The following is a 19,658-nucleotide window of genomic DNA, read 5'->3' on the forward strand; positions in this document are numbered from 1 at the left end:
TGGGCAAGATTGGACCCTGGCCGTATTGGCTTAAGGCACACGTATGAGTGTGCAGAGTTGTTTGTGTGTTGGCTCTTTGTTATCTGGAGAATGCCCCTGAGTGGCAGCTGGGATAAGCAGCTCTCTGCACCCTGAACAGGATGCAGCGCGTACAGAGAATGGATGAATGGAACTAAACACCAAACTGATGACATGGAAGACTTCCAACTGGCCTGTTACACAATGTCTTAAGGTAGTTTCTTACTTTGTATGCCATTTCCAGTCTGAAGAAAGCTTTTGGGGAAGTAAAAATGAATTAAATCTAAATTTGGCAGGTTTATGAATAATTTTAGATTTAACTGGAAAAGGAATTAGTGATGAGAAAATAAGTTTTAGGTTACAAGGTATTGAATACACTATATAAGCAGCTCAAACTGAAGTAATTTAGTTTTTTACATTAAGGCTATAAAGTAGCGTAATAATAGTATTTTAACAGGGTCACTCATTCTTGCACTAACAACGTTACACCTTGCTAAAATGGACCAATGTGAGGACTCACTGTTGCTTAAATCACCTTGATTGATGCTTGCTAACACATTGCTTGAATTAAAACTAACCGATTGTGACATTATTATTGAGTTCTTATGCACTGTTCTTTTTATAAGCGCTTCCTAGTATTTAAAATCGAGACTCGTCCTGTACTGACCTGTGATATCACCAGCAAAAAGAGAAAAAAAACACGCAGATATTAGCATACAAACCAACAGAGTAGATTTAGAGCAAACAGCAACATACCGATGACATTTGAATCTACTTTTTAGCCAAGTTTGAACCTCATAGACTTGAACTACCAGCTGAGTCTTCCACTGCTCTTTCACTTAAGCGTTAGCTACTTTCATTTATACCTATGCAATCATATGGAGGGGCGCTCCAACATGAAAGGTGCTTATTTTTTTTTCTTTAATGCAGTGTTCTTGGTAGCAGTGTTGTTAGCATCGCTTGGTACGCTTTGTTCATGCACTGCAACTACAATGTGCCTCACTCCGTGCATTAACTGTATATAAAAACATCACAGAACTGATAATAAAGGGAGATTTTGACATCTTCACATGTGGAGCGTTTTTGACTGCTTTCTGTATTTTCTCACAAACGGTATTGAAAGGAAAGTGTTTGTGCCCGTGTTTGCCGTGCACATGGTCGTGTGTTTGTGTTGCGCATGCCTGCATGCGTGTTTGCATGTGCATGGGGTGTGTGCGTGCTACAGGGTGTGCGGACCTGATAACGCTGGACACAATGACCCCTCAGGAGAGGAAGAGACAGGGTTACATTCACGAGCTCATCCACACTGAGGAGACCTACGTGGAGGATCTGGAGCTGGTGCTCGAGGTACAAACAGACATATATAGGCATATTCAGAGATAACTGGCCTTTTTTCTCCCATTTGAAGCACTGAGAGTTTCAAAAGCGCTTCTTTTCTTTTCATTTAGTTCTTTTCGCCTGTTTGTGCATCCTCAGGTGTTCTACAAGCCCATGTCTGAGTCAGGTCGCCTGACTGAAGCTGAGATGGCAGTGATCTTTGTCAACTGGCGGGAGCTGATTATGTGCAACACTAAACTGCTCAAGTAGGTCCTACTGTACACTGTAACATATTTAATAGACTACTGATAGCTGATCCCACAAATGACACCAAAATGGCCATTTTGGCTGTACTACTATCACATTTTTTTAAAGTTTTGAATGTTTGAGCATGGCAGCATGTGCGTATGCAACAAAAAAGCCATTAACAGCGCCAAAGTTTTGCTGGTTTTTGCTCCCTTTCACATGGACTTGCTTTTTGCTTTAAGCTCAAGACGCAGGGAAATGAATTAGTCTCAAGTTGGGTCACCTGACAGTCCAGCAGCAGCAGCATCAACTGAGGAGCTCCAAGTTCCCAACAAACTTTGCAAAGCCTTACTTTGTGCATCATAGACTTACATGCAAAGCCAAAAATAGAGTGGAAAATATATATATATATATATACAGATATATTCCATTTACTTTTACTTTTGAATTTGTTTAGCACATAAATGTGGAGAAATGAACAAACTACGGTGTAACATCCCCATCATGTGTGCATCTCAGGGCCCTGCGTGTATGTAAAAAGACAGGAGGAGAGAACATGCCTGTTCAGTTTATAGGAGACCTGTTGGCCTCCGAGCTCGCACACCTGCAGCCGTACATCCGCTTCTGCTCCTGCCAACTTAACGCTGCGGCGCTGCTGCAGAGCAGAACCCACAACCAGCCCGACTTTAAAGACTTCCTCAAGGTACAAATAGCTGATGTGTTATTTTATAGAAAAATTCACATGATTCTGTGGATGCAATAAAAAAAATTTAAAAAATGCTTTCTGCCTTCTCTGGAGCAGAAGATAGCCACTAACTACCGATGTAAAGGTATGCCACTGTCCAGCTTCCTCCTCAAGCCCATGCAGAGGATCACCCGCTACCCTCTGCTTATAAAGAATGTACGTGAAAAACATCTTATTTTATTTTTGTTGTTATTGTCCACTCGTACACCTATTTTTCTTCGGGTGACTGCCATTGTTCCATTTGCTCTTCCTATCGTCAGATCTTGGAGCACACTCCAGACGACCACGCTGATCGCGGACCCCTGCGAGAAGCTCTGGAGCGAGCCGAGGAGCTGTGCTCTCAGGTTAACGAGGGGGTCAGAGAGAAGGAGAACTCTGACCGGCTTGAATGGATACAGAACCACGTCCAGTGTGAGGGGCCTATAGAGGTAAACTCAGTCAGACATGGCAGAGAGGAATTTACTTAACAGCTAATTCTGAATTTTTCTGGTGGCCAAATCTTGAGGTTCCACAGAAACTGACTGTGGTGATCAGTCAATATAATAGTGATTTTTCTTTTGGAATTTAGTTCCCCATTGTCCAGCAGCATATTTGATATAATATTTATTTAATTGGGTGCTGAATAAAAAAACAAAATGAATGTCGTATTGAACAGATGTTTGCACTCTTTGTGGTTTTATCTTTTGATCTTTAAAGGCTACTTTTTTCCTTGTTGTAGGATATGATGTGGTCTTTGTGGTGTGTCTTTTGTACTGACTGATTTGGAGTCGCTTCGGACTCCAAATCAACTACTTCTCCAGGGTCACATGTACTCCTGTTTTAGGTTTACTAAAACTAAAAACTGTCTTAGTTCTGCGTGCGTCTCTGATGAAGACAATAATATCGAAACATTGGTTTGTTTACAGCTGTGAAATAAACTAACGTGCTCCAGCCCTCGTTTATTCTCTGGTAGAGATGAATGTACATTTGTGGACTCGTCAGAGCAATTTCATGCTTTCATGCTTTGTGTTTTTTCTATGTGCTGGAACAGTGAAGTTGAAGACAGATCATTTTTCATTGTACAAATTACTGTTCTTGACAGTTTATTGCCTCTTTCCTCAGCCAAGTCTTTCCTTTCTGTCTTTCTCCCAGCACTTGGTCTTCAACTCATTGACTAATTGCCTCGGGCCCCGAAAGTTGCTCCACAGTGGTCGACTGTATAAAACCAAGAGCAGCAGAGAGCTGTGGGCCTTCCTCTTCAATGATTTCCTTCTACTCACACACAGTGCCAAGCCTTTCTCCTCCTCAGGATCAGACAAGTTATTCAGCCCCAAAACCAGCATACAGCTCAAGATGTACAAAACAGTAAGCCAGAGGCAAAGCACTTTTCTTAAAGCTAGGAATTGAACTGCCCTCGCCGAAAAAAAAAAACAAAACACTGCACAGCTGTGAACAAGGGCTGGAAGGTTTCTTCCGGACAAAAAGTTTCACAGTTGTCTTTTTATGCGTCTGAACACCCCCATGTTCCTTTCCAGCCACTGTTTCTGAATGAGGTTCTTGTGAAAATGCCACCGGACCCATCCAGTGATGAGCCGCTCTTCCACGTCTCACACATAGATCGGGTCTACACGCTCAAAACCGAGACCTTGAGTGAGAGGTACGTGTGCACAGAAACCGTGGTCTATGGCGACTTTAACCTTCATATTAATCGTACAATGTGTAACTTTCACACGGTGTTACTGCTTTGATAGGACAGCGTGGGTCCAGAAGATTAAAGCAGCGTCCGAACACTTCATAGAGACAGAGAAGAAAAAGAGAGAGAAGGCATACCAAGGTAAACATAAACTCACATCCATATTTTATACTGTGTGTGTGATATGAGTGGGATTTATATGGCTTAATAATTAAACACCTCACACCTGTTCTCGCCAGATTACAGATATGTGAAGGAGAGCAGAGGCACATAGAACATAGAAAAGAAAAAGCAGTAATATTATGAAGCTTATAATCTTAAATGGAAATAATTAGAAAGACTCGCATCAGTAAAGCTGAAGGTTCCCCAGAATAGTCAAGCCAACATAAAAAAAAAAAATTTAAAAATACTGTCCAAGTTGTTTTTGCACATGTACATTTTTTATATATATCACTCACAAAAAAGTGCTGTTTTTGTACATTTTATCATTATAGCACGTTCTTTAAAGACGAGTGGAATCGGACGACTGCTGGTAACAGTCACCGAAGCCCAGGAGCTTAAAGCCTGCAAGCCCAATGGTGAGGCCTAGTTACAGGATGCAACTCTCTTTTAACTGATTACTAATCAATGTTGCATTGTAAATTTTCCAAAACAAAAAAAAAAAAAAAAAAAGGAAAAATAATAATAAACCCGCATTTTTCTCCTCAGGTAAGAGTAATCCGTACTGTGAGCTGACGATGGGGGCTCAGTGCTACACGTCGCGGCCAATCAACGACACTCTGAGCCCCAAGTGGAACTTCAACTGCCAGTTTTTTATCAAAGACCTCTACCAGGACGTCCTGTGCATCACCGTGTTCGAGAAAGATCAGTTCTCGCCAGATGGTTAGTGAGAGAGAGAAACAAACATGCACACAGTACTGCCTTTGAACTTGTTTTTTGAAGCAACCCACATTCCCCTTTGCACAGCTGCATCAGCCATTAGCAGCTTATGCCTTACAGCATATAAATATACAGTATGTGTTGACATTTACTGTTCCTGACAAGAATTCACGTAAAACTCAAAACTGGCATGACAAAATTACACTTTTAATTTAAAAGTTCCTTTTTTTGTGGCAGAAGGATTACACAACACACATATTCAACTGTAAAAGGCCAATTTAATGCACAAGTTTTGATTTATTGTGGGAGTTCTTAAATTAACACCAAAGTTATAAAATTATAGAGGCTCAAAAAAAAAAAAAAAAAACAAGCAAAATATATATTTGATTGAACGTCTATGGGCAAGTTGTATCTAGACCAGAAAAGCTTCATTGTGTGTTTTAGGTCATTGTCAAATGTAGTCCTTCCTAATCATTATCCCATTCACTTTGTCTGATCTTTACCAGCCTCAGCACATACTGCTGCCACCACCATGCTTAACAGCTGGCACAGTGTTGTTTGTCACACATTGGAACGCTTTTTCTTTTTTTTTTCCTCTTCCATGTGGTTGGTCTCATTCAAAGTGTTGATCTTTTACTTGGAGTTTATTTTATGACAAGCCTCCATGATGTCAGCAGCACCATTAGTGTTCTGCATTAGTGAATCTGCAGTGGTTTAAAATGGCTTTGAGTCATTCCTGGTTTGTACACACCTACAATCTTCTTTATCCGGTCTGCACTGAGCTTCTTGGAGTTTCCTGCTGTGCTGTGTGTGCTGGTCAGTTCGGTGAGTGCTATCAAACCAACTAGTTTTACGCTGGCACTGAGAAGCTATTAGCTAATAACAGCATGTGAAGAGGACATCTTGAAGCTTTCACTGTTCATCTAAGTGGGTGTATTTACATTTTTGAGATTGGATATATAACTTTAACCCTATCTGAGTTTTTAGAAAACCCACAGTAATGTAAAACTTGTGCTTCTTGTCATTTTCCTCTTAATAATGAGAGAAATCATTGAAATTATATCACGATACTCATGAGCATGAATTATAGAGGTGATCATTTATAAAACTAAAGTACTAAAAGGTTCAATTTCAAATTAATAGAAGTGTATCTCTTTTCTTTTTTTTTAATCCTGGTTTTTAATCCTAATCATATTCATCAGTTAAAGACAGAAAAATAAATGCTTATCAAAAGCGTATCTGCTGTTAAACCATTAGTCTCAAAAATCTATCAGATTCCACTGAGATTTGTAGACAAGTGATGAAGAGGGAGTCTTTGGTCTCAGAAGACGTGTGTCCATTTCAGCAGAACTGACAGATTTCTTCCTTCTCAGATTTCCTGGGTCGCACCGAGGTTCCCGTGGCAACTATAAAGAAAGACATGGAGGGCAAAGGAGCAGCGAACCGCCGCCTGCTCCTACACGAAGTCCCCACGGGAGAAGTGTGGGTCAAACTAGACCTGCAGCTTTATGAGCCAACCAAATGAGCTCCACCAGGCATACACCACTTAGTTTTATAGTAATGAAGACGCACCTGCCAAAAGTGCCTATTTAATCTGCTGAACGATATGCAACAAAATAGCTGGGATTCACTGCCCCTGCCACACTTTCTTTTAAACTGACCCGAGTCTACCTGAAATGTGAAGATTATTGCAAATATTTTCTTATTCACTACCGAATCAAAATCTTAATATAAATGCCTTTATATTAAACCATTTAGTTTTGCTATATGGTTGAGATTTGTAAAATTCGTATTAACAAATTGCTATATTGTGCTATTTCACAACTGATGGAGGAATAAGAAGACATCCATCACATTGCCATGTATAGGTAAGGTAAAGTCCCTCTCCCTCATATATCTGTGTATTGTTAAAGTGTTTGCGTTGTAATCTGGAATGTTAAGCCCTCTGGTGTAACTGTTGGGTTTAATGTTACACATGCCACTAAACAGTGAGAGAGGCAGAATTTAATTGTAAATACAATAAATATTTTTTTCTGTATTTCACCATCATCTTCTGACTTTTTTCTTTTTTCATGTCTTACGAAACAATCCTTACAAGTGTGGTGCTGCTGGAAACTGTGAGGTAGTCAGTCTAGAATATATGTAAATATAGGCAGGATATATGGTTTTTATTTTGACATAGGCAATGGCCAGCTTAGCTGATGTAAACTTGCCGGTTGTTGGTGACATTTACACCTGGAGAACCAGCAGCTGGTCTGATGGCACCGTCCATCCGATGCTGCTGTTGCAGTGATGTGACGTGGTAAGGTATCGAGCCTGGATGAGACATAGCTTCTGAGCATACAGCAGAAATACGGCGCAAAAATAAAACTTGGATTCTTACAATGGCGTTTATGTACCTGCCAGACTTCTTTTTTTCAGTCCTATCCTTTACTGGAATCTTTATGTATGCAGACACGGGACGATGAGATGAGGCTTGTTGAAGCTGGTTGACCTGAGACGGCACATAGTTACTAAAAGGACGATACTCCTGAGATAGCTCCCGTGCTTTTTTCCGTGTGTGTTTGCATCCTACAACGGAAGGGAAAGTGACTTATTTGAATAGCAAATCAACACTGGCCCTCATTTCAGCTGTGAGTTGTATTTCACTGAGAGCAAGATTATGTAAATGATGATCAAACATTGTTTAACATTGGATTTTTTTTTCCAGTAAGTTCCAGGATCTTGATTTAGTTTTTTTAATAATTAACATCAGATACCTGCTTCACCGGACAGGGATGTTCTCTTTTCCTTCAGTAAGTGACGGTATGACGTGTCCTTCATGTTGTCCGTTTTCATCTGGAGAGACAACAGAGCGTGTATTAGCGCTAACCGACCCATCTGAGACTCTAGGTGGAATTTATTTTTTATTTATTCACAGTAGAACCCACCTTGAGGTAGTGAGTTTTTTTTTTTGTTGTTGTTTTTTTTAGAAGGAAATTATTGTATTCCTAAGCTAGGAAGCCAGATGAAAGCCTCACCTTGGAGTCACACTGATGGAGGTAGTGATTGTACAAGATCCGACGCCTTTCGGCCTCCACAGGACCCCATCTGGACACATATTCCTTCACGCGCTTCTCAAGAGGAAACCACACATGTTCAGTCCAGTGCTTGTGGAGCAGCTCCCTCCTCCTCAGCTCCACTTCATCCCGTTGGCGCAGGAAAAACTCCAACTCCTCAATCGAGGCATAGGTCAGCGAACATGAGAGAGACGAGCAAACAGTCAGAACGCTGTCGGATCATTAAAAGCCCTTATGGTAAAAACACACTGCGTTTTCAAGTTTCATAAAAGGCAACGCAACCACGTCTTACCTTCATAAAACCATTTTCTGTATCCAGAAAATGTTGGATTTTTTCTTGTGCTTGCTGATCTTCCGCCTCCATCTTTGCCTAAATAATAACACACAAGGTAAGAAAATGTCCCATGTTTTTGTGCAGGTAGTGGGAGTTTGGTTGAGTGTGGTACCTGCAGTTGTCTAAGGGGGGTGTGAGAGAGCTGGCCGTGTTTAAAGTTGTGCTTGTGCCAACAAGGTGAGGAGGCCTTGTTCCTTTTCCCTGGTCTTGCACATGGCTGAGTGTTCCTCATCCTCACACTTGGCTGAGACAGACTCCCTCTGCTCTCTGTGGCACCTTTAAGTTCAGCCATGAACTCCTGAAACGCCAGTTGTATCAATTCAGTAGGAACTTATGAAAGCACGCCGTTTCATTTTCAGAAATCCCAAAACTACACCATGAATGAAAAGATGTGTCTTACAGCATCCTTGGGACACAACTTATGAATTCAACTCTGTTGGAGAACAGAAACTTCACAGTGAAAAGTGCGATGCACTGCTTAGTTTTACTGAAACATACAAAAGTCAAGGGTGCCAATTTAATCTGCTGTAGCTTCATTCAAAATGGACTGTGGACTCTTGGAAATCCCAGCCTGTTCACAGAGAAATCAGACATAATCATGTAGGTTTACAGCAGGCAGCAGAGGCAAGCACAACAGCCAGTGACAGATCCTGTTGCCACCTGGAAACATGATCAGCGTCAATGCTGCTCAAACACATGCAGTAGAACACATGTCACTAGACAGTTGGCATTTCTTTAAGACTCTGCAGGCAACACTGCATGGACCCTCTGTGCTTTTTGCTGCTTGAAGACCCTGCAGTTCCAGCATTCCACACTCAGACATGACTCAAAGGTGAGAGGTGTCTACTCATTGTCCTCAGAGTATCTGAGCAGGTCGGCGCACACAGACTGCTCCTCCGCAGCCACCGTGACATATAACGACTGGTGATAAATAATTACTTGGTAAGAGTCCACCGTCTCGCTCTTTCTGTGAATCGGGATCCCAGAGGTGTAAAACGCAACGCCATTAGACACAACTAACTAAACCCGAGGGATCATTTCAACAACACACCCTTTATATTCCACAAAAACACATTAACACACGGTGACACGTTTTACCAAACAACTTTCAGGGAAAACATCTCACAAGACACCAAAATAAAACAGACAACGGGACTCAAATTTCATTGGAAATGTGTTTTCTAAAATATTGCACTGAAAATACGGCACCTGTACTGTATTTACTATTTTGCCCAATAGAGGGCCACATAGTAGCCAATCTGAAGTGCTGTTTGCTCTTCAGTTTCAGCTGTTAGTGCTTATATGAAAAACAAACACCCTGTTTGAAGCATATCCGCTTTATAATAACAATAAAAAAAATCGAATTAATTTTATTCTCTACCCTTCCCCCCGATTTCAACAGCCTGACAGGAGAAGGTGTGAGGGTCGGATTGTTTTTCCTCAGGTCACTCATTTCTGTTTCATTACAAAGGGGGTTGATCATTGGAACCATTAGTGATCATTTGCTTGCTGATCATTAGATTCTAACATTATTACTTACTGCAACCATGTGGAGGAGCGACAAACGCATTAACTAAGACCAAAATTATGACTATGCAAGTTCCGACAGCAAGTTGCTGTTCAATTCTGATTACTTGAAGATGGTTACATTTAGTTTAGAAGTTGTATAACCGTAATGATGTTGCGTTTTCTTTTCTTACCCGTGTTGATTTTTGGACGTACGGGTCAGAAGTGGAAAAACGGCATGACCAAAAAAATAAAAAGACCAAATTAAACCCAAATTTCCTTGTTTTGGGGTCACAAAGGACACATTTTAACAGTGTGGGGACAGCTGACATTTAGACCTCTAAAAGACTGGCTTCGGCTTTCAGTAAAGGTGGCAACTTACCGTGAAAGAAGGTGGGAAGCCTCCTCCTCCACCTCTTTCTCCAGGTGACTTACCGTCTGGACGTTTGCTGTTGCCATGACGCCCACACACAGGCGAGCTAAAACGAGCACGCGCTGCGAAGACGGCGCTGTCAGTGGGCACGCGGCGTTCAACGCGAGACAAGGACACTTTCTTAATTGATTTGAAAAAAACAACAAAATGAACAACAACAAAAGCAACAGTTGTAGTATTAATGTCTATTTTTTTTTTTTTTACTTAAAATTAAAAATGTCTTCTTTTTTTTTTTAAACACATTCGAGTATTCCGTTTTTTTGTTGTTTTGTGTTCCCTATCAGGGACTGAAGGCCTTTAGGGAGAATGGTGATTCTTTCTATCTACCCCGTGTTTAGAAAACCATGTGCACCTGCCTAAGTTGTTCGTGAAAATATATATTTGCATCGTGTTATAAGAAAACTTAAAAACCTTTGATAGAATTCATCCAGCTGCAAAAAGGTAGTGCCTACTTTATATATTAGACTAAATATGCCACGAGGAAGGAGTGTCCGTGAGGCTTCTCCCACTGGAATTGTAGACTAAAGACTTGGTCTTAATGCGCCTGTTGACAGCTCAGGTGTCTACTGAGAGACCTTTGGAAGAATCGAGTACGTGATGTTTGGGTATTAGCTGCGCGGAGGCAGGCGGGGCAGAGCTTGGCCAGGTCATAACTCATCTTCTCAGCTTTCTTTCTTCTCGTTGCAGGGTCCGGAACGGGACAGGGGGGAGGCTACATGGATTGGTGGACGTCGCTGGCAGCGTGCATTGCCCTGCTGTGGATTTTCTGCTTTATAGACGGTAAGACAACACGGTCCGCGGAGATTTGGAAGCGTTTCCGGAACTTTCTGTCACACTGCCACCATAAATCACGCCGAGTTGATTTAGGTTAAACCGTGTTCCGTTGGTTGTTGTGGACAAAGACGGGCAGTCATCCTTGGAATGTTGGGAAGTGTCAGTCGCTCAAAACCATCAAAAGATGCCAATCTGATAGAGAAACATTGGTCCAGGGAATAATTTAAGGCACGTGCATAAAATCAAGATTACAGAAACAGGTGTAGTAGAACACGTCGTACACTAATACCCTGTAACTAAATCTTAATTGGCATTACTAGACTATTTTTTTCTCTCTCTGAATATAGTTCTTGGTTAGATTAGCCTATATAATTTTTATGTCTACTTAACAAAGGTGAAACTCCCAATAGGAAATATATAATTTGCCTCCTGCTAATTGGAGCGTGATCGAGAGCTCGCATAGTTCACCGAAAGTCCTCTTGCGTGCTCAGATGACACCCGCCACCCACATAGCTGGAGAGTAGACTTTAATCCAGTGCCAGACACCTTTTGTAATAGTTTGTGACATTAGCCACAGTGTTAAATCAGGCTCCAGCTGACCCGGTAACTGTCTTATCTCCAGGCAACGCCGTGCTTGAGCTGCGGCTGCTCTTCCATGCTCTGACCAAAGCTGCTTGTCACTTGTACCTCGCCCTGCTGCCGCTCCGCCGAGCCATCACCCACTTCTTCGACTGCGCGAGACACCTGATCAGCCATGCCCAGCAAAGCCCATCTCTCCACGACTACGTCCACCAAGGCCAGCCGCTGGCCAAGAAATGCACGCTGCACTTCCTGGAGGGCGTGTGCGTGGTGTGCGAGACTGTGCCCAACCTGATGGGCGCAGCTCTCAGCGTGGGCGCCGCCCTCTGCCACATGCTGCAGGGTGGGTTTTACATCCTGGCAGCCACGCTGCGCACCATCCAGGTCAACCTGTTCTCCCAAATGAACGGCGAGAAGGAGAGATGGGACAAAGAGCGCCTCAGAGCCAGGGAGAGCGAGAAAAAGCTGAATTCCAAAGTGCTGGAGTACATCTCGGTTTTCTGTCAGGACCCCGTCAGCGCTTTACGCATCAAGGTCGACGTGCCACCTGTGTATAGATAAGTTATGTCCATATAACGCGGTGTATGGTTAATTGGCAAGAGGCCTTCTTCCAACTGCTGACAGGTTAAAGGTTCAGCTGATTGGTTGGCAGATCTGACAAGAGGCTGAACTTTTACCTCTGGTTTTACTCTGTGGAGGGAAATAAATAAAAAAAAACCCAACCGAATCAAAGAAATGCTATTTAAATGTCCAAAAAGGGAAATGATCAATGGTGCGTTTTCTTACATCCCGTTTTGCATTCATTAAAAATGTGACGAAATAAAAAAAAAATGTCTGAAACAAATGAAATGTGACCTCATCATTTAATAGTTTCGAGGCATTTACACCAGACTGCCATGCAGTTAATCAACAATAAGGTGTCATGATTCAGAGTTGGCTGATTTCAACTGCAGGTAGTCCCGTTTAATCATAAAGTGCTGTCACGTTCAGCTGCAAAACAGAATCAACAACAAATTTCAAACACAACATGTTAAACATTAACAGAATAAAATAAAATCTATTTAAAAATAGTAGCTTGTCAGAGTTAATCTACATTAGTTTGTCACATTTAGGTCAGAGAGTAAAAATTAAACCTTTTATGTTCCCATGTTTATTTTTTGTTAATTCTTTTCCAAATGCATTCTCTTAGAGGTACCGTTTTCCTGTTTGTAAACCAAGTCCGATTCAACCCAGAAAACAGAACGAGCAATACTGCCACATTTGGGTCACCGAGTCAGGGCTGTTTAGCTTTACACCTTCGCCGCCTCTGATCTGAGGGATGAGAGCGAGGCAGCCGACATTCGAGGGTGGAACAAAGCCAGATTAGATCTGACCACTGACCTGTTAGATACCGAGGCCAGACAGTGAAGGTACAGCAATCATAAAAGAGCAGAGGGATGAAAATGATTGAGAAATCACCCAGAGAGGGTCGAGTAAGAGGAGGAAACCCCACTGAGAGGCACCGCTGAGGATGGATCTGCTCCAACTGAGGCTAAAGTCTGGCATCGGGTGTCACTTGGAGATTTTGCGGAGGGATTTTTCCAGCTAAAGAGAGGGAGGGGGAGAAAAAAAAAAAAGAAATACTCTCTCAAGCTGTTGCTTTTTGGAATGGTAAACACAAGCAGAGGTAAAAAGCAGCAAGGGCATCGAAATATTTCAAAAGGAGCGAGGTCAAAATTAAAAGAGGGTTTTCAGAGCACTTACAAAGCATCTCTCCGATTCTTCTCACGGCCACTCTGTTCACTTTGTACTCATTACCGTCAGACTTCAGCTTTGCCACAGCCTCCAGTCTTCGCAGCGCCGCCAAAACATTCTTCTGGGTGTCCGAAGAAAGGGCTTCATAGGTGTGAAGTTCACCTGCAGAGGCGGCAGGAAACAACCACGGGGATGAACAGAATTTACCTGCTGGGGGGGTGATCGGAGAGGCCGGAAATCATTTCAACCACTTTCTGTTTTACCTGAGAGGATTAGCTTTGTCGCCAGGTTGCGCACAGCAGGTAGGAACTCTTTCTCTGAGAAAACAGGATCTCCCTCCTCGCAGATGTATCTGAACATCAGCTGCACATAAAAACGGCCGATTAAGTCTCCTTTTCCACTTGTAGCTGGAACTGCCACTGAGTTAATGAATTAATGCCACAACTGGCGTGAAATCATAACCCAAACGGCATTTATTGATGGCCTCCTCCACCATTCAGACTGTATCAATAATATACAGAAGTATAATAAAAAAAATCACATTAAAGGATGGTATGGATGGATATAAATGGAGTACTGCATTGTGTTAAAAGTGTCACCTCTTCCCAGGAAGTAGAACCACAACAAATATGTATTTAAACATAATGCATCACAAATCATTGAGTAATAAGGGTAACAAAATGTTGCAGCGGGCCAAAAAGACTCCAAAAGCTTCATCACATTACCTGATATGAAATTCAGTAACAAAGTAAAATCGTGACATCACAACCTGAATGTCAGCTGCTGCTGATGACAGGAAAGTTGACTGAAGTGGAGCACTAGCTCCACAAACTCACCTTTTCTTCCCGTCACCTACCTAAGAGCCTGTGTGTCATTTTCTCTCACCGAATGCATCCGACCTCCTCTCATTCACCCATTTCTACTGCACACCACCCACACGTGGCCAATCACAACCACTTCTCTCAGACAGACAAGGTTTGACCCATTAGGACCTAAGTTATGTGCCACCCCTACATTTCCCTTGCTAATTGGCATAAATTGTGATTATTAAGAGAGATCCAGAAGTTAGATGACCTGATAAGAGTCTATGAAGGGTTTCAGCATATCCTGAAGGAAGGATAACACCTCCAGGCCTGTGTCTGAAACCGTCAGCTCCTCTTGGTTGATGTGAACCGCTCCACATTTCTTCAGGAGGCAGCAAGCCTCCTCAAAGTCCTAAACAACAGAAAGACAACCTTAGCAGCAATGTGCGGTAAACAGATCAATGTTAAAGCAACGGTACATACGTACATAAGTGTGCAGGTTTTTCCTGTGAAACGTATGCGTAAAGTCGACACAATGCAGTAGAAACATTCCTGAGATCAAGCCTGCCCAGTATGGCAAAAGAACAGCTTTAAACTAATATTTGGTCCCCTGAATAATCATGATCTGAGCTGATGGCGAACTGCTGAGGCTGTTACCTGCGATGACCTGCCAGGGATGAAGATGAATTCATTGGAGAAAACGTCTCGGAGGAAGCAGAAGAAGGGGAGGAGCTCGCCTGTGAAACCGAACAGTCGATATCCCAGTTAAGCAAGGGCAAATATCACGTGTCACTGCGTGGGATATGAGAACTCACATCCTACTAAACCCCCACCTTTCTGTGTGCTTTTCGTGATGCGAATGGCTGTAGCGAGCAAGGCGGGACGTACAAAAACATAAAGGGCCTGATTCCTGTGGGAAACCAGCATCAGAGCCGCAGTAGCGGTCCTCATCACAGCCTCCTCTGGGCTGATTGGATGTCTCCTCTCAGGCTCCTGCTCCTCAACCAGGTAGACACGCCCCGCTTTGCGGCAAACAATGGAGTGATGAAGGGCCACGGCGGACGACATCACCGAGTCAGAGACGTGTTCTGCAAAAACAGTTATCCACAGGTCATCTTTGTTTGAGAGGGAGGTTCGATTTTCCCGGGATAATGTGTGTCTAAGCGTTTACACCGGGCCTGCATGCGTGGATGTGTGCAAACAGGAGACTTGCAAAGCGAGACAGTTCAGTGGGTTCCTCTTAAGGTAAGTAACTTAAAGTGCATTAATCCAATGGACATCTGCTAAATGAACGTGAACACAAGTGCCAACTTACATTCATCTAATCTGTCTGATCTACTTCAGACCGGAGCAAAGGATCCTTTACCATCCTGACACCTTGACTGGACGGACACACTCAGTTACCGCTCTGCATTAGCTTTGTCTGCTTCTTGCAAAGCAAATAGCAAGTGCCCCCTACTGGTCATTCAAAGGATGTGGAAGTACGCCTCAAAGGGTCATTGTAAAGGACAGCAAGGAATTTCCACAATCTTGATGGCAACTTAGTTGAAAGACAAAGCAAATATATCAAATCCATGCACTCCACCTACCCACCAGGCCAATTCAGACGAGCCCCAAAGTCCAGCACCAGCTTCCTGAGCCAGAGGGTTTTTTCTACGAGTTGATGCCACGGCAGACCGTCCTCCGTTAAGACAGTGGCTGGAAGCTGGAGCAGTAAGGAGGCCATCAGAGACCAGGGGCTGATCAGAGAGCCCTCCTCTTGGATTCGTACCATCAGATGAGCCAGCCAGCTCACACAGGCCTGGGCCTCGTCGGTGGGCTTCTGAGGGAGATCTCTGTGAAAAGGGAGAGGATGAGAGGAGGGGGTGGAAGGATGAGGGGGCTACGCTGCAGTCAGACTGAAACATCAGTGACCACAAGGCTGTCGCTGATACTTCAAACACTAGATTATTTATGATTTCTGATCTGGCAATATGGAGGGTTTATAATGTCTTGAAGAGGAAATGACCCTTTAGGATTGTTACTGTAAACTTTTGTTTGAACAGTTAATGACTGTGTATGATATACTGTTCTACTTTAAAAAAAAAAAATACAATGAAAACACAAATCTTCAGTGTGGTACGCATGCAAACAATGTGTGATCATTCTCTACCGAGGAATGAGGTTGTACTGGCAGCGATTTATCTTGCCCTCGCACAGCTGTCGGACAGACAGGGGACGACCAAAGTTCACATGCATGCTGCCGTAGTTCTCCTGCAGAACTCTGCTGGCCTTCAGCAAGCCCTGCAGAACAAGAGCAAGGACATCAGGTGTGCTTGTTTATTTTTGTTCACTTCATTGTCGTGAAGATGCAGTCAGGAACCTTACTGGTGTACAGTTGCTATAAATGGAGAAAAATCTTGTAGAAATGACTGGGAAGAACTCATGTTCAACCAACATCTGTAAATCTAGGGATCAGATGAGATGCATGCTTGCTCTTTTTTTTTTTTTTTTCTTTTAAAACAAGCATACCCAAAAATCAGTCATTTTAAAACTGAGGTGTATGTTCTCATCTTTCTGGATCTTATATATTGAGGCAGGAATCTATATATATATATATATATATATATATATATTCCTGAGAGTTCATCACGCTTTTACTTTGAAGTGGACCAACTGCCAGCAATAGGTTTCTTTTCTCAAAATACTGGGCCAATTTGTAAAAAAATGTCCTTCATGGTGACAAAAATAGGGCCTGAAAATACTCAGGCTTCATTACAAATGATGAAATCAAGTGAGCAGAACCTACCATGGTGCTCTCTTTGGGCTTAGGGACACCGAGCAACTCGTGTGCAAGCAACGACTCCTCCAGCACTCGGTCATAGCTGATACTGATGGGTACCACGGTGATGTCATGCACCTCGCCTTTAAAGAAGGGCTCCAGCACCATGTGCATCATACCTGCAGACACACAGGTACGTGCACAGAAACATACACAGTGGTGATGGATATATTACTTTGTAAGAACAGAAAGAAACGATTGAGTACGGAGATAAAAAGGAATCAGCACAGAACTGAAAGTACAGTCAACCGGTCTGCCTTTAAAGCCATAAAATTGCACTTCCTTTTTAAATAACCACCCATGATGAAAACAATACAAAAAAAGTAACCGGATTGTTTGATTGGAGGCAGACAATCCTGCTTATACGTTATGAAATCAAAGCATTAAAGATCAAAATAGTTCAAAGCGAAACAGATCTGCTCGCAGAACAAAAAAAAAAAAAAAACTGCCGACGAAATCTTACCGAACTTTGGTGTGAGAGCCTTCAGCGTGCGACTTCTGAAACCCTCCACATAAAACTCCAGAGGAGCATATCCTTTCTACATAACACATATTAAACTGTTAGACCCTCCTGCTCTGGGTGTCGCGATGTACCAGTGCTGATAATGATGATACGCTTGCGATTTGATCTCAAGATGATAAAATCAAAGCATCACTGATTGCTAATCAGAGTTGTTGCACAAATTCCACAGTCAATGACCTCCTATTTAAGTGCGACACAAGCCAAAATTACGCGTCTCACTCTGACAATCATTCTGACGTATTCCGACAGCACGGCCCAGTAGAGTTTGTCAGAGCCAATGGCACGTCGGATGTAGAAAGCCCCAGAGCGACGCAGAATCTCGCCAACAATCTTCATCCCTGCAAGAGCTTTACCATGGAAGAAGAAGAGAGACAACATGACGAGACAAGAAGACAAGCTCGAGGCTTTGTTTTGATCATTTCGAGGCTTCCGGTAACACCGCGTTTGCCTAGTTCAAATAGATACTTGCGCATTCCTGCAGCAATAACAGGGATTGGAATGTCGTAGCTGAACAGGATGTAGGAGAGAACCAAGAAGTCCACGTAACTCCTGTGATTGGGCATCAGGATCACGGGACTCTCCTGAGCGGCCTGCTGCAGCTAAATCAAAAAGAAGAAAAAGGTAGAAGTTTCAAGGAAAACATCCCGGAGCCACGGCTTGATGATGATTTCACGCAGACATTAAAACAGAACCTCATCTGAAAACATGGCATCTTAATAAGTGAGCCCTCGTTGTTCAATGGCTTTGTGTTCTAATGGCTCCACAAACTTTCAAGTTGCCCTTATGGTTTAATTCAGTAATCTGTACTTATTTCTAACTGACCATTCCGAGTCCTTCCAAGTTGACAAAGATGCCACTGAAGAGTCTCTTGAACACCTTGCCGACTATGTAGCCCATCAGCCTGATAAAGCCCAGCTGCAGGTTTTGAGACATTTCATCCAGAATCCCCATCATCGCTTCTCTCACTTTCTCCACAGACATCCCCGTCTCCACGGCTACCTGAGAGGGAATGTGGAGGAGAAGAAATGATGCTACAACACGGGACGTCTTTGTTACATCTTTACAAATGACACAATCGCACCTCTTTGGCCACGTAGCGCAGATACTGAGACTCCAGAACGGCTCGGTTGAGCTCAGCAGTGGAGCAGGGTGGGGCTGCTTTGTATGGATGGGGGCTGAAGGTCCTGAAGGCAAAGGCAAGGTCACTGGAGCGCCTTCTCTCCTCCAATATATCCACAAACTCCTCATCTTCTGGGCTGGCTCCACCTAAATCCCTATACTGGGAGAAGAAGTTCAACTGTTCAAGTTCGTGTTGGACACCTTTAATAGAACAGAAGAGAGCAGAATGCGTTCTAAAAACGTGGCTTTATGGAAGAGCACGACTATGAAGAATTCCCCCTTATGGGATTAATAAAGTATTTTGATTTGATGGATGTAGACGCGCCTCTTGAAAGGGAAAGTAAAAGTTACAAAAAGAAACTAACTTTGAGAAAAATTCCTTTCAGGTGCAACGACTGTACTAGAAAGCGAGCACTCGACCTGTGTCATAGCCTATCTCCTCGCCGTTCTGTTGGTTCTATTTTGTACTCTGACCCCAACAGCTCCGCATTAAGCAACAACCGCTCAGAAACTCCGAAAATGTTTCTAAGTAGGCCAAAGTTTCAGCGGCTTAAGGCGAGAGCCGGCTCCACTCTGTGAGCACCGTTCACAGCTACATCATTCGGACAGCATACGCCTTCATCGATTTCCAGCACTGCCAGTCCAATTCCGAACTCCTGCAACACTGACAGCCTAATTCCAAACTCCTGCGTGGCCTTCACGGTCCCCGTTAAGTCTTAAAAACGTGTGACGAGGCGAGGTATAGACCGCAGGGATGCAACAAGTGTCGCGGATGAACACAAGTGCACACAACAAAGAGGTTAAAAAATGTCTTACCGTCCTCTTCATTCTTTACAAAAGCAACCCGAACGTATACAGTTCGCCACACTCATTGACTTTCCTTTTCTTTTTAGTCTTCACTTGACAACCTCCTCCACTGCAGCCTGAGTCCTGAACAGCAACCTGCCGGCCAGACCAATGGCGTCTCTGGGTTTTGGAAACTCCGCCCCACTCTCATGTTCAGCTCTTCGCCCTCAAGTAACCCCCCCACAAACTATAGTCCACGATACTCTGAAAGCAAAGCCACTGACAAAAAAAAAACACAAAAACGAATGGA

At 43.1% G+C, this 19,658-nt stretch overlaps 3 protein-coding genes across 6 annotated transcripts in view; 1 reads left to right on the forward strand and 2 right to left on the reverse strand.

Moving 5' to 3' along the window:
* itsn2a (intersectin 2a) overlaps window positions 1–6,926 on the forward strand; it is a 38,201-nt gene extending 31,275 nt beyond the window's left edge. For all 3 annotated transcript variants that reach the window (XM_072362004.1, XM_072362006.1, XM_072362005.1), the window contains 11 exons: window positions 1,244–1,365; window positions 1,495–1,601; window positions 2,101–2,284; window positions 2,384–2,482; window positions 2,587–2,754; window positions 3,458–3,670; window positions 3,841–3,962; window positions 4,057–4,139; window positions 4,493–4,576; window positions 4,707–4,880; window positions 6,251–6,926. In XM_072362004.1, coding sequence (XP_072218105.1) covers window positions 1,244–1,365; window positions 1,495–1,601; window positions 2,101–2,284; window positions 2,384–2,482; window positions 2,587–2,754; window positions 3,458–3,670; window positions 3,841–3,962; window positions 4,057–4,139; window positions 4,493–4,576; window positions 4,707–4,880; window positions 6,251–6,402 — 1,508 coding nt within the window. In that variant the 3' untranslated portion in view covers window positions 6,403–6,926. The remainder of the gene's footprint in view (window positions 1–1,243; window positions 1,366–1,494; window positions 1,602–2,100; window positions 2,285–2,383; window positions 2,483–2,586; window positions 2,755–3,457; window positions 3,671–3,840; window positions 3,963–4,056; window positions 4,140–4,492; window positions 4,577–4,706; window positions 4,881–6,250) is intronic.
* fam228a (family with sequence similarity 228 member A) lies at window positions 6,630–9,577 on the reverse strand. The gene is made up of 6 exons (XM_072362007.1): window positions 8,383–9,577; window positions 8,229–8,306; window positions 7,898–8,092; window positions 7,637–7,715; window positions 7,277–7,448; window positions 6,630–7,193 (listed from the first exon to the last, which is right to left on the reverse strand). The coding sequence occupies exons 1-6, from the start codon at window positions 8,560–8,562 to the stop codon at window positions 7,046–7,048; spliced, it is 852 nt and encodes a 283-aa protein (XP_072218108.1). The 5' UTR covers window positions 8,563–9,577; the 3' UTR covers window positions 6,630–7,045.
* A 3,363-nt stretch (window positions 9,578–12,940) lies between these two features.
* Window positions 12,941–19,538, reverse strand: gnpat2 (glyceronephosphate O-acyltransferase 2). 2 transcript variants are annotated; one of them, XM_072362012.1, is made up of 15 exons: window positions 19,379–19,538; window positions 18,525–18,717; window positions 18,266–18,442; window positions 17,913–18,042; window positions 17,663–17,790; window positions 17,384–17,459; window positions 16,888–17,039; window positions 16,252–16,382; window positions 15,693–15,934; window positions 14,933–15,187; window positions 14,757–14,836; window positions 14,371–14,511; window positions 13,560–13,659; window positions 13,306–13,458; window positions 12,941–13,146 (listed from the first exon to the last, which is right to left on the reverse strand). In XM_072362012.1, exons 3-15 carry the CDS (start codon window positions 18,422–18,424, stop codon window positions 13,094–13,096), a joined length of 1,800 nt encoding a protein of 599 aa, XP_072218113.1. In that variant the 5' UTR covers window positions 18,425–18,442; window positions 18,525–18,717; window positions 19,379–19,538; the 3' UTR covers window positions 12,941–13,093. The 2 variants fall into 2 exon arrangements, with proteins under 2 accessions (XP_072218113.1, XP_072218112.1); XM_072362011.1 differs by having other exon boundaries at window positions 18,525–18,722.
* Between the last annotated feature and the right edge of the window lie 120 nt (window positions 19,539–19,658).

Source organism: Leuresthes tenuis, unplaced genomic scaffold (genome assembly GCF_036924035.1).
Source record: "Leuresthes tenuis unplaced genomic scaffold, fLeuTen1.0.hap1 SCAF_13, whole genome shotgun sequence".
NCBI classification, from domain to species: Eukaryota; Metazoa; Chordata; class Actinopteri; order Atheriniformes; family Atherinopsidae; genus Leuresthes; species Leuresthes tenuis.

Excerpts from the sequence above, each read along its gene's own strand:
- fam228a (XM_072362007.1), bottom strand. The coding sequence starts at position 8,562 with ATGGCTGAACTTAAAGGTGCCACAGAGAGCAGAGGGAGTCTGTCTCAG. Across the intron at positions 8,093-8,228 it reads CAGAAAATGGTTTTATGAAG|GAGTTGGAGTTTTTCCTGCG; the intron begins GTAAGACGTGGT and ends GCCTCGATTGAG. Across the intron at positions 7,716-7,897 it reads TCCATCAGTGTGACTCCAAG|ATGAAAACGGACAACATGAA; the intron begins GTGAGGCTTTCA and ends TTGTCTCTCCAG.
- gnpat2 (XM_072362011.1), bottom strand. Across the intron at positions 18,043-18,265 it reads ACTTGGAAGGACTCGGAATG|CTGCAGCAGGCCGCTCAGGA; the intron begins GTCAGTTAGAAA and ends TTTTTGATTTAG. Across the intron at positions 16,383-16,887 it reads AGCCCAAAGAGAGCACCATG|GGCTTGCTGAAGGCCAGCAG; the intron begins GTAGGTTCTGCT and ends CTTGTTCTGCAG.